The following is an 11,429-nucleotide window of genomic DNA, read 5'->3' on the forward strand; positions in this document are numbered from 1 at the left end:
CAGCTCCTTGAGCCCAGGCCCCACCCCAGATGCCCAGGATCTGCTGAGCTGGGCTCATCAGTGTGCTCCCCGCCTTGGGGATGGAGGGTACTGTCCTTGGTGCTCATGCTGGCTCACGTGTGGGTTCTCTCTGATTTAAAGTCTCCCCATCCCGCCTCCCCGCCCCCAGCCCACCTGCCTCGACCAGAAAACGGAGCCCACGGGAGTGCTCAGGCCTCACCTCTCTGGATCCGCTGGACACTTTGAGCATTCTGTCAATGTACTCCTTGGCTTTCTCATTTTTACCCATGAGCCAAAGAAACATCCCCGCATAATACAAGGCGCTCGTGCTGGCAGATTTCCGGGTTTCCTTGAGACAATTTTCAAGTTCTGAAATAGCCTCCTGATCTGCATCCCAGGGAGAAAGCCAGATTGAGGAAGGGTTAGGATATGGATGTAATCCTATGTTAGCGGGAGCCTGAGAAAATCTTTATTTAAAAAACCCCAAAACTAGACAGTGGGGCACCTGGGAGGTACAGTAGAGAGCACCAGCTCTGGAGCCAGGAGGACCAGAGTTCAGGGGTAGAGGCCAGCTCTCTCTCTGCCCCACTGGCTCTCCAGGTGCTGCCTTCTGAACGGTAACCTGACCTGTCTGCAGAGGACAAATCTGGAAGATGGGCCAAGTCTCCACGCCCAGGGGCTTCAGAGAACACGCGCTTTCTCTGGCTTGGTTTTCTGGCCTTTGCCATTCCTCTGTTCCTGCTGCATTCCACACCATACTGCCTCCCAAAGGATTAGCTTGCAAGCTCCTTGAAAGCTGGTTCTATAGGCTGTTGAACGCGTTCCCACCCCAAAATTTAGCACAATAGACACAGTAAATGGTCAGTAAGTACTCACTGAAGTGGATTATTTATGCACACACTTCATTCCCCCTCCAGACTGTGAAGTCCCTGAGGACAGATACTGAGTCCTATTCACCTCTGCCCTCACCTGGCACCTCATGTGGCCAGGTCCTTGCATGGGGCAGGTCAGAGTGAAGGCTTGTTGGATGGATTCTTGGCTTCCGAGGGTCCCCATTCCCCTCCCCACTCTCTGCCTTCCAGAAAGGCAGATTTTGCACAAACATTTTGCCTGCCTGGCTAAGTCTTTGCTGCCTTTACCAAGTATCTGGTTTCTTCTGAAGACACCTCACAGGATCATGGTTAAAGGGACCACTGAAATCATCTGTCCCTTTACTGGGTCAGGAGATGGTCAGCTAGCGGACAGAGTTCCGGGCCTGGAGTCAGGAAGACCTGAGTTCAGATGTGGCCTCAGATGATGACTAGCTGTGTGACTTTGGGAAAGTCACTTCACTGCCTGCCTGTTTCCTCTTCTGCAAAATGAGAATAATAACAGCACCCACCTTTACAGGGTCACTGAAAGGATACAATAGTATTTGGGGTACGTAGCACTTAGGTGCCTTGTAAGTGGTTCTTTTCTCTCCTTCCCCTTTATTTTAGAGGTAAAGAAACTGAATCCCGGCAAAGTGAAGTGACTTGCTGAGGGTCACACAGGAAGCAGAGTGGGATTGAAACTCATCTTATACCACCTAAAGGTATGAGTTTGGGGAAAATTATGGATAGGTATGGATAGGCCAAAATGGAGATGGAGAATTCACTGATGGTCTCTATAAATACTTATAAATTAGAATATTTAGAACTTATTCTGGGATAAACTTCTTGACAGCACAAGGCTAGGAGATAGTGGATTCTCCATTTGGGCAATCCCCCAGCCTGGGCCTGGCTGCAGAGCCATTTTCAAAGGGGAGTAAGTAGGAGAGGAAGGAGGTGGTGGAGGGAGAGTGAGGAGCCCCAAGAGGCCCGCTCGGTACCTCGAAGTCAAGAGAGAGACCCGCAAACCAGAACAAACACATATAGGAGGGTGCTCCCAAGACTGTGAAGGCCCCAGGAAACCACAGCATGAGGAAGACAGCTGGAGGACCAGGAAAGGAAATGCTTAGCTTGACGAAGAAAACTTCTCCCTCCTGCCCGCCCGCCTGAGAGCCCCCTCTGTCTGAAGATCTGTCAGATGGACCTTCTCTGTCAATCATTAGAGGAAGGTTCAGTGGAAGGCAGGGCCTCTAATAAGGAAATGAAGGGACTAGGTGATGAGCCCCTTGGTACTAGGAGGCTCTGAGAAAGCAGTCAAGCTTCAGGGAGGATAGTCTGTCCACAGAAGAGACATTTGGCCTCTTCTGAAATTCCCATCCCCACAGCTTTAATTAGGTCAATCAATCAATCCATGAGGATTTATTAAGCACCTACTAGGTGCTAGGTAGGGGCTGCTAGGTGGTGCAGAGGATAGAGTGGGCCTGGAGTCAGGAAGACCCGAGTTGAAATTCAGCCTCAGATACCTACTAGCTGTGTGACCCTGAGCAAGTCATTTAACCCTGTTGGCCTAAATTGCCCCATCTGTAAAATGAGCTGGAGAAGGCAATGGCAAATCACTCCAGTGTCTCTGTCAAGAAAACCCCCAGTGGGGCCACGAAGAGTCGGACACAACCAAACAACAACAACACAGTCAAAGATGAGGGACTTTGGGAGGGAGGCCAAGCACGGCGGGAGGGATGGGGAAAGGGCAAATGCAGGAAGTGACTCCTGAGCCGCTAGAGGAAGAGAGGCGAGGAAGAAACGCTCACTGCCGCAATGAGCTGAGAAAAAAGAAATGGAGAGAAGCAGAGGCAGAGAGGATGCAGAGGGTGGGTGGGATGCTTAGGGAACCCCGGGGGTTCAAATAAAAAACCAGCTGGGACAAGGGACCCTTTGGCAAAGTCACAGGACGTAAAGTGAGCCCACAGGTCAGCCACACTTCCGTACATCACCAACAGAACCCAGCAGCGAGGGGTCGAAGGAGAAGGTCCATTTAAAATCTCTATGGACAGGATAAAATGCTTGGGAGTTTACCGGCATGACATGCATCGGGACTGCATGAGCAGCATCACAACACACTCCACGCAAATAAAGGCAGATCCAAATGGAGAGATAGTAATTGCTCATGGTTCGGCTGAGTCAACATGATGCTAATGACACTACTACCTAAATTATTTTATTTCTTCAGTGTTTTACCAATCAAACTACCAAAGCACAATTTTATAGAGCTAGAAAAATAATAACAAAATTCACTGGGAAGAACAAAAGGTCCAGAATGTTAAGAGAAACGATGAAAAAAATGAGAGGGAGGGGGGCCTGGCGGTACCTGATCTCAAACTGCACCACAACTGTATCTATCAGAAACAAGCCGGTGCTGGGGAAGAAGGAGAGAGGGTGATCAGGGGAAGAGACCAGGTGCCCACAACACGGAGCAAATGGCCACAGTGACCTGGTGCTTGATAACCTCGAAGATCCCCGCTCCTGGGGAAAGAGCTCACCATTCCACAAACATGGAAAAAGGCTGGGCAGAAACCGGACACAGACCAACATCTCACACTGTCTACCAGACGGGCGCTGACGGAGACGGAGAGGCTGGCCTCTAAACAAGCTGACGTCACAAACGAGGAGCACCGAAGGAAGGACCTGCAGGCCTGTGGCCAGGGGAAGAGTCCAGGCCCGAAGAGGGTGCAGAGAGGCTCATGGGAGGCAACACAGGCGGGGCTCGTTACATCAAATGAAATGTTTTTGCACAAACAAACCAATGCAGCTAAAATTAGAAGCGCAGTAGGAAGTGGGAAGATATCTGCGGCCAATGTCTCTGATAAAGCTCTCTCTTCTAGGATATACAGGAGACCGAGTCAAATTTATAAGAGTAAGAGTGATTTTTCCAGTTGATAAATGGCCAAAGGACATGGATGGGCAGTTTCCAGAGGAAGCAATCCAAGTCATCAATAGCTATATGAACAAATGCTCTAAATTACTAATAATTAGAGAAATGCAAATTAAGCCAACTTTCAGGGACCACCTTGTACTCATTTATTGGCCAAGTGAACAACAAATGACAAATGCTGGAGGGTTTGTGGGAAAACAGGTACTTTCATGAACTGCTGGTTGAGCTGAGAACTAGTCTAACTTCTCTTGAAAGCCATTTGAAACAAGGCCCCAAGGCTATGAAGCTGAGTGTACCTTTTGATCCAGAAATTTCACTACTAGGTCTATGACCCAAAGAAAATTGAGGAGGAAAGGGACCCAAAAATATTTATAGCAGCTCTTTTTTTTTTGTGGTGGCAAAGAACTGGAAATGGAGGGGATGCCCATCAATGGAGGAATGGCTGGACAAGTTGTGGTATGGAAGGTAATGGAATATTATCATGTTATAAGAAATGATGAGCAGGAAGATTTCAGAAAAACCTGGAAAGACTTATAGGAACTGATGCAGGGTGAAGTGAGCAGAACCAGAAGAGTACCATTAAGTACACATTATTATAATAACAATATTATAAAGACCATCAACTTTGAAAGCCTTAGTAACTCTGATGAACATGATGACCAACCATTATAAAGGGTTTATAATGAAATATGCTGCCCTCCACCTAACAGAAAACTGACAGACTCGAGGGCAGATCCAAGCATCTTTATTTCTTTCCTTTTCTCTCCGTTTCTTTCTTTCCATTCCTTCCCCTTTCCTTTCCTTCCCCTTTCCTTTCCTTCCCTTCCCTTCCCTTCCCTTCCCTTTCCTTCCCTTCCCTTCCCCTCTCCCCTTCCCTTCCCCCCTTCCCTTCCCTTCCCCCTTCCCCTCCCCTCCTCTCCCTTCCCTTCTTCCCTCCCTCATTTCCTCCCTTCTTCCCTCCCTCATTTCCTTCCTTCCTTCCTTCCTTCCTTCCTTCCTTCCTTCCTTCCTTCCTTCCTTCCTTCCTTCCTTCCTTCCTCCCTCCCTCCCTCCCTCCCTTCCTTCCTTCCTTCCTTCCTTCCCTCCCTCCCCCCTCCCTCCTTTTTGGACATAGCTAACATGGAACTGTTTTGCATTTTGCATACATATTTGCAATGGGCTTTATTTCTCTTGCCTTCTCAAAGGGTGAGGGGGGGAGGAGGGAAAAATAAAAATAAAATTGAATTAAAATATTTTTGAAAAGAATATAAGCCCCATGAGGGCAGGACAGAGCACAGTGCCTGGCACCTAGTAGGCACTTAATATGCCCTTGCCGATTGGCTGGAGCACAGGGCATGAGCTTGCTGACAAGCCCAGTTTCCAAAGCATCAGGAAAAGAACTGAAGGAAAGCCACATGGTTAAGGACAACGATTGAGTGGGCTAGAACACCATCAGGAAGAAGCCTGACTACCCAGACTGGGCAGAAACGTGAGAGAGATGTCAAAGACAACAGCCAGGCCTGTCGAGGGCTGAGGCAGCCCTTGGGCACTGACAGCGTAATGCCCCTGGATGCCAGGGAGAAGACCTGACTCTTACAGCCTCAGTTTCCTTCTCTGTAAAATGGGGTCAGTAAAGCTTGCAGTCCCTAACTCACACTGCAACAATCCATTGTGGCCCCAAAAAGGCTCCGAGTTAGCTTCAGGGGAAAAGGAATCCTACAGCCCTGGCTTGCGCGACCGAGTGTGGTGGTGTCTTCCTGCCCGGCCTCTCCCACTTACCGATGGTCTCACAGCGCTTGTGGGCATAAATGAGGGCCATCATGGAGCACAGCGACACGTCCGGGTGATTCTTCAGACTTTCCAGCTCGCCGATGGCGTCCTGTATGTGTTCTGCAGAGACAATTCACGCTAAAATTTTAAATCAAAATGCAGTAAACGATTGTAGTGAAGAGAGGGAGGAATGGCCCCACATGGGGGAGTGCAGGAGACCCAGATACACCAAAGCCTGGCACACAGTAGACACTTAGTAAATGCTCGCTGATGGCTACAAACCATTCTTGCATATTTTAATAAACTCGGTCTGGCTGCCCCAATCGAAACTCTTTCCAATCTATATTCTATGCTAGTGCCCCAGTAATCTTCCTACATCATTATTTATTTTTACACCAATCATTTCCATATAGATCCACCCTCACCCCAAATGACCCTTCCTTTATGGCATTAAAGAAGACCGTTAAGCAGAGTGTTACCAATACAGTAACTAGTGTGATGGTGTATGCAACATTCAGCCCCTGCAGACTCCGGCCTCTCAACTTGAGAGAAGGGTTGTCCATTTTATTCTCAGTTCTCTGAGCTTTTCATTGATTTTTCAGTTGCTCAGATGCTTGCCAGTCATCATTTCATTACATTATTGTGGTCATTGTGTCTGTTCTAATCACCCTGAACCAGGTCAGTCACCCAAATCCTCCCACTTTCTCTGTACTACTCATATGCGTCTTTGCCTCTTACACAATATTTCGTTGTATGACGTCTGGAACACATTTTTTTTTTAGTCATTCCCCGATAGGGTGGGAACCTACTTTATTTCCAAGTATTTGTGACCATGAAAATGTGGCTATGAATACTTTGGTCCATGCTGGACTTGTTTTCAACCTCTTTGGGGTACACATGCTGAGAAGTGGAATTGCTGAGTCAAAGGCTGTGAGTAGCTTCATTACTTTGCTCACTCAATTCCAAGTGGATCAAATTGCAGCTCCACCAATAGGGTATGAGTGCACTTGTCCTTCTACAGCCCTCATATTCTGATCTTTCCCATTCTGGGGTCATTTTTGAGCATTTTCAGGCCTGAGGTGACACTGCACATGCCTTCAATGTGTATTTCTTTAGTTGTTACTGATCGGGGCGCATTTTCCTATAGCTGCTGGCAGAAAAATGACATGGAAAGCAAGGACTGGTCTGGTTTGCAAGTTCCAAGTTTGTATGTAACTTCCTCGACATTCTTGACCAAAGCTGGGAAAAGGCCCAAGTCTGTTCCAGGTGAGGTTTGAAAAGTAAAAAGTGTATGCTCTGAGCCTTCCCCAGAGAGGCAACCAGCGTTTATTAAGTACCAACTATGTTCCGGGCCCTGTGCTCTAATGATCATACAACAAACACTGCTGTGTTGCAGGGAATCACATTTTCTGGTATTTCTTTTTAAAACGCAACATGACAAAGTATTTCTAGCTTTGCTCCCTTTGCCCTGGGCAGCTATGTGGCACGCTCTGCTCAGCCCTCTGCCAGCTCCTCGACAGGAGGGAGCCAGAGTCCCTTAGCAGAGAGACCACAGGCAGGCTGGGGCAGTGCCTGGTGAAGCTCACGGACAGGGCCTGCTGACCAACACCCCACCGGGCATCTCCTCACTCCCTCTGGGCAGTTTCATGGCAGGAGGGGGCTCCTCACACTCTCAGGCCTCTCAATGCCTCAAGTAACCAGCACCTGCTGGACCACCTTCCGTCCTCTTTCCTGAAGGCCTGAAGGCACACACCTATCCACGTGAGTGATTGCAGCCCCTGGACAGGCCGGTCCCAGTTCTTGTGGATGGGTAATGGTGGCTTTCCAGACCAAATGACTGCCCTTGCTAGAGGGTGGGCTAACATGGGCAGAGATGCGTAATTTGTGTGGACAAGGTCATAGGGTCTAGAGGTCAAGGGCTGCAATGATTCTGTTAGTTGTGCTTTTTGTCACTAATCAAAGTATGTGCGCATGTACATGTAAATATATGTCTATTCACACACAAATACACATGCAAATACACAGATGCATGCAGACGCACTGAATTTTGTCCCTATTCAGTGTACAATACCTATACACGCATGCACGCATGTAAACATTTACAGATCTTACCTTGCTTGTACACGGTTGCTTGCATACTGTCTTCCCTATGAAGACTGTGATCTCCTTGGGGACTGGGATTGTTTTGGCCTTTCTTGGCATTTCCAGCACATAGCACACTGCCCGGAACATAGCAGGCACTTAATAAATGTTTGCTGACCTGACTTGAGTTGATGTTTCTGTCTAACTGCTGTTGCTTTGCTCCTGTGGTTCATACGTTATGGCCAATGCATTGGCTGTTACTACACACCCAGACCCCAAAGAGCCAAGCCCAGGCCCGGAGCTCGTTTATTACCTTCTCGAAGGAGGCCATACGCCTTGAAGAACTGCAGAACGGAGTCATTGCTGAATTTCTCCAGGCCTTCTGCGGCCGCATTCTGCACATGTCGGAAGTACTTTTCTTGACAATAATAGATTATTCTGGCCTAATGGAGATAAAAACTATCTGAGTTACTACTGCAGCTGGTGGAAAGAACTTAATCAAGCAATGGTATGGAAATAAGTTTGCACATTTAACTCTTGGGTTATGAATTGGCAAATTACTTCACGGAGACTATTTATCATTGCCATTATCATAGCCACACTATTTACGTGTCTTGATGCTTTAATGGAATATACCCACAAGAGACCCAAGAGAGTGGAAGAGGACCCATTGGCAAAAACATACGTATAGCAGCTCTTTTTGGAGCAGAGAAGACTTGGGAATGTACAGAATACCCATCGGTTGGGGAACGGCTGGACAAGTTACGGCGGATGAATGTAATGGAAAAGCACTGTGTTGTACGAAATGAAGAGATAGTTTCAGAGAAACCTATGCAGACTTGTATGAAATGATGCAGGGTGAAGTAAGCAGAACAATAATCACCACATTAAAAGACAGTCCTTGATCTCAAGGGGGATATAACATCCAATGGAGAGTGTTGGCCAAGGAGGGAAGCAGTCTGGGAAGTCACTGGGACGTCATTGTTACACCTTTTCCAGAAGCAACAGTGATATCAATTTGATTATGGTACCCTGTGCAAGGGATGGAAAGTGGTAGTTGGGATGGAGGGGTGATGGGGAGGACGTATATATGATGGCTGGTGAAAGGGCAAAGTGCCAGATGTCCTGACAGATGTCTGGACTCCTGTCAATCAAACAACATCTCCACCCTTGAAGTGACCACACAAACACAGCTGAGCCTCCTGGAAGGGATCTGTAATCATTCAGAGTAGTTTGGCCTAACTGTCTACAGGGAGAGAGCATGTGAATACAGATTTACTGTCCAGAATGCAAAACTCATCTGGATGGACACCCTCATGCCTTGTCCATAAATACAACTGGATGAGTTGGGTGCCAGTTGGGTGGCAGAAATGACTGGATCACTTTCAGGGAGCTGCTAAGCTCCTTTGCTGACCCTGAGCTTCCCATGGAAGCAAAGACCCATCTTTTGAATGCCAACATTCTAGCCGAGCGGCTATGTGTCAGTGACATATGGAATCCAACAGTCTCTAGATAGCACTCAAAGAGCCACGGAGAGACACATGGTGGGGATGAGCAGGCTGCTACATATGACCGGGGCCGGGGTGGAACATGAGTAAATGGCATCATGGAACTGTATGATGGAAGAGAAGATGGACTGGGCACATTGCAAGAAGGATGCCTGGCACTGGACAGCTGGAATGGTCTAGTAGTACTCTGTTGATGTCAAGAAGAAGGGAGGAAGGCCTCCTCTGGCTTGGGAGGATTCCCTGATGTGAATCCTGGAAAGATGTGGACAAGAGCTGCTCAGGATGGGCAGGCGCGCACCACTGATGGGCATTTCCAAATGGATGAATGCACAGTCCATTTGAGAGCTTTATCCTTGGCATCTAGCCTCAAACCAGGCACACTGCATGTGCTTGAAATCTGTCGAGTTGAATGGAGGCCTGAGGCCTGGGAAGAGGCCACCGGATGTGGGAAGTTAGGAAGTCAATGGCAACCTTGGAGAGCAATTTCAAAGGGATGGTGGCGGCAAAAGGGGGATTGCAGAGGAATAAGAGAGGACAGAAAGGAAGTGAAAAGGGGCAGCTAGGTGGCACAGTGATAAAGCACCAAGCCTTAGAGTCAGGAGGACCCGAGTTTAAATCTGGCCTCAGACATACAACACTAGCTGTGTGACCCTGGGCAAGTTACTTAACCCCAACTGCCTTGCAACAAAAAAAAAAAGTGAAAAATTTCAAAGCAGCTTAACAAGCACTGAAGTGTCTAACATGAGCAAAGCATAATAAGGCCAAGGCATTGGATATGCAGACACACCAACCCCCTCAAACCCTGAAGAGGTCCCTGCCCTCAAGGACCTTTCCCAGCTACTGACTTCCTCACTCTCCCACCGTCCCACCAGCTACTGAAAGAAGGCCAACTGTGTAAGGTAGGAGGCCTTGGGGAAGTGACTGAACACCTCAGTGGTGAGGTTAAGGTCTTCATCATCTTTGGGGAGTGAACGGTGCTCCTTTCAGCAAAATGCCTGGCACACAGTTATCACTGAAAATAAATGGCTGTTGTCTAAACAACTGGTTAAGAAGATGACTTCTTTGACCAGGATCTGGATTCCTGGACCACAGCTTAAGCTATAAGGGATGACAGACTCCTGACTGGGGATACAGTATACCTACTCAGCATAGTGTGCAGTCTTGCAAAGTGAACCCAAAGGGCTTTAAACTGAAAAGGAAGGAAGAAGGAGCAAAGTGCCTGCGTACACCCACTCAATTTGGATACTGCAGAGGAAGGAGGAGTAGTGGCTGAGGTAAGGAAAAGTTAGGAGGCAAAATCCAGGAAAGGAGCCGGTTATTAAGCTCATGGCCTGGGAAGCCGGTATGGGACAGCGGAGCGCTGGCAATAAGCAAGGTGCACTAGAGAGGTCTTCACACCAGGAAGCCCACTTGACTCCACTCCTGTGTCTCTGGATAGGTGAACTTCATTGAAAACAAGCAGGCCACACATCCAATCACTGTCTACTAAGACGATGCCCTAGGATAGAGTAAGACAAGCAAGCCAGGGACCACCCACCCGTTCCAATCGTCTCCCCTCCCCACTCCTCTTTCCAAACCTCTCTCTCTTCCACCCACCATGAGGGCCGAATCACTGCTGCTCATCTTGGAGCTGGGGGGGTCTGGGGCGGCCGGCTGAGAGTGTCAGGCTCCAGAGGCAAAAGCGGGGAGTGAGCGGTTTGCACCACGGGGGATCCGAGCCTGGGGGGCCAGGATTGGGTCAGGGGGCCACGGGAGACACAGGGTCCGGCCCCCGACGGATCAAGGCTGGGAGGCTCAGGATTGGGGTTAAAGGACTCACTGGGAGCCTTTGGTTTCGGCCAGGCCAAGGAGGGCTGTGGTCAGGGGTCAAGGGTCAGACTCAAGAATTGGGGAGGGGGCTGGCCAGGGCAGGGACGAGGCAGGAGCTGGGATCAGAGTCCCGGAAGGGAGAGGGTAGGGGTCAAGGGCAGGGACAAGACCAGGGTCTGGGTCGGGGTCTAGGCAAGGACAAGGCAGGGGCCAAGGCCGGGGTCAGGGCCAGAGCCGAGGTCGGTCAGGTCAGGCAGAGGTCGGTCGGGTCAGGCTGGACTCGGTCGGGTTCCGAGTCGGGACCGGGTTCCAGGCTCCCCCGCTGGGAACCTCGGCGCCTCGCGACTGCCTGAGGTTTCCGGGGCGTCCTTAGCAACTTTAGCGTCTCCTTGGCAACAGAACACGTTTCCAGGGCGTGGCTTCGGGCCCCAGGCGAAGTAATCCATCCCGGATAGGTCGATGGGCAATAGGCGCTCGCCCCGCCTCCGGCTCGGGTCTCCATTG

At 49.3% G+C, this 11,429-nt stretch overlaps 1 protein-coding gene across 2 annotated transcripts in view; it reads right to left on the minus strand.

Annotated features, from left to right (window-relative positions):
* TTC21A (tetratricopeptide repeat domain 21A) overlaps positions 1–11,345 on the minus strand; it is a 41,252-nt gene extending 29,907 nt beyond the window's left edge. The window contains exons 1-4 of one of the 2 annotated variants that reach the window (XM_020970551.2): positions 10,713–11,345; positions 7,922–8,051; positions 5,536–5,646; positions 221–387 (exon numbers count right to left, since the gene is read on the minus strand). In XM_020970551.2, coding sequence (XP_020826210.1) covers positions 221–387; positions 5,536–5,646; positions 7,922–8,051; positions 10,713–10,739 — 435 coding nt within the window. In that variant the 5' untranslated portion in view covers positions 10,740–11,345. Of the gene's footprint in view, positions 1–220; positions 388–5,535; positions 5,647–7,638; positions 7,746–7,921; positions 8,052–10,712 lie in introns of those variants that run through there. The other variant, XM_078152075.1, reaches the window with a different exon arrangement.
* Between the last annotated feature and the right edge of the window lie 84 nt (positions 11,346–11,429).

This window comes from Phascolarctos cinereus, unplaced genomic scaffold (genome assembly GCF_003287225.1).
Source record: "Phascolarctos cinereus isolate Bilbo 61053 unplaced genomic scaffold, phaCin_HiC Scaffold_4;HRSCAF=312, whole genome shotgun sequence".
Taxonomy (NCBI): domain Eukaryota; kingdom Metazoa; phylum Chordata; class Mammalia; order Diprotodontia; family Phascolarctidae; genus Phascolarctos; species Phascolarctos cinereus.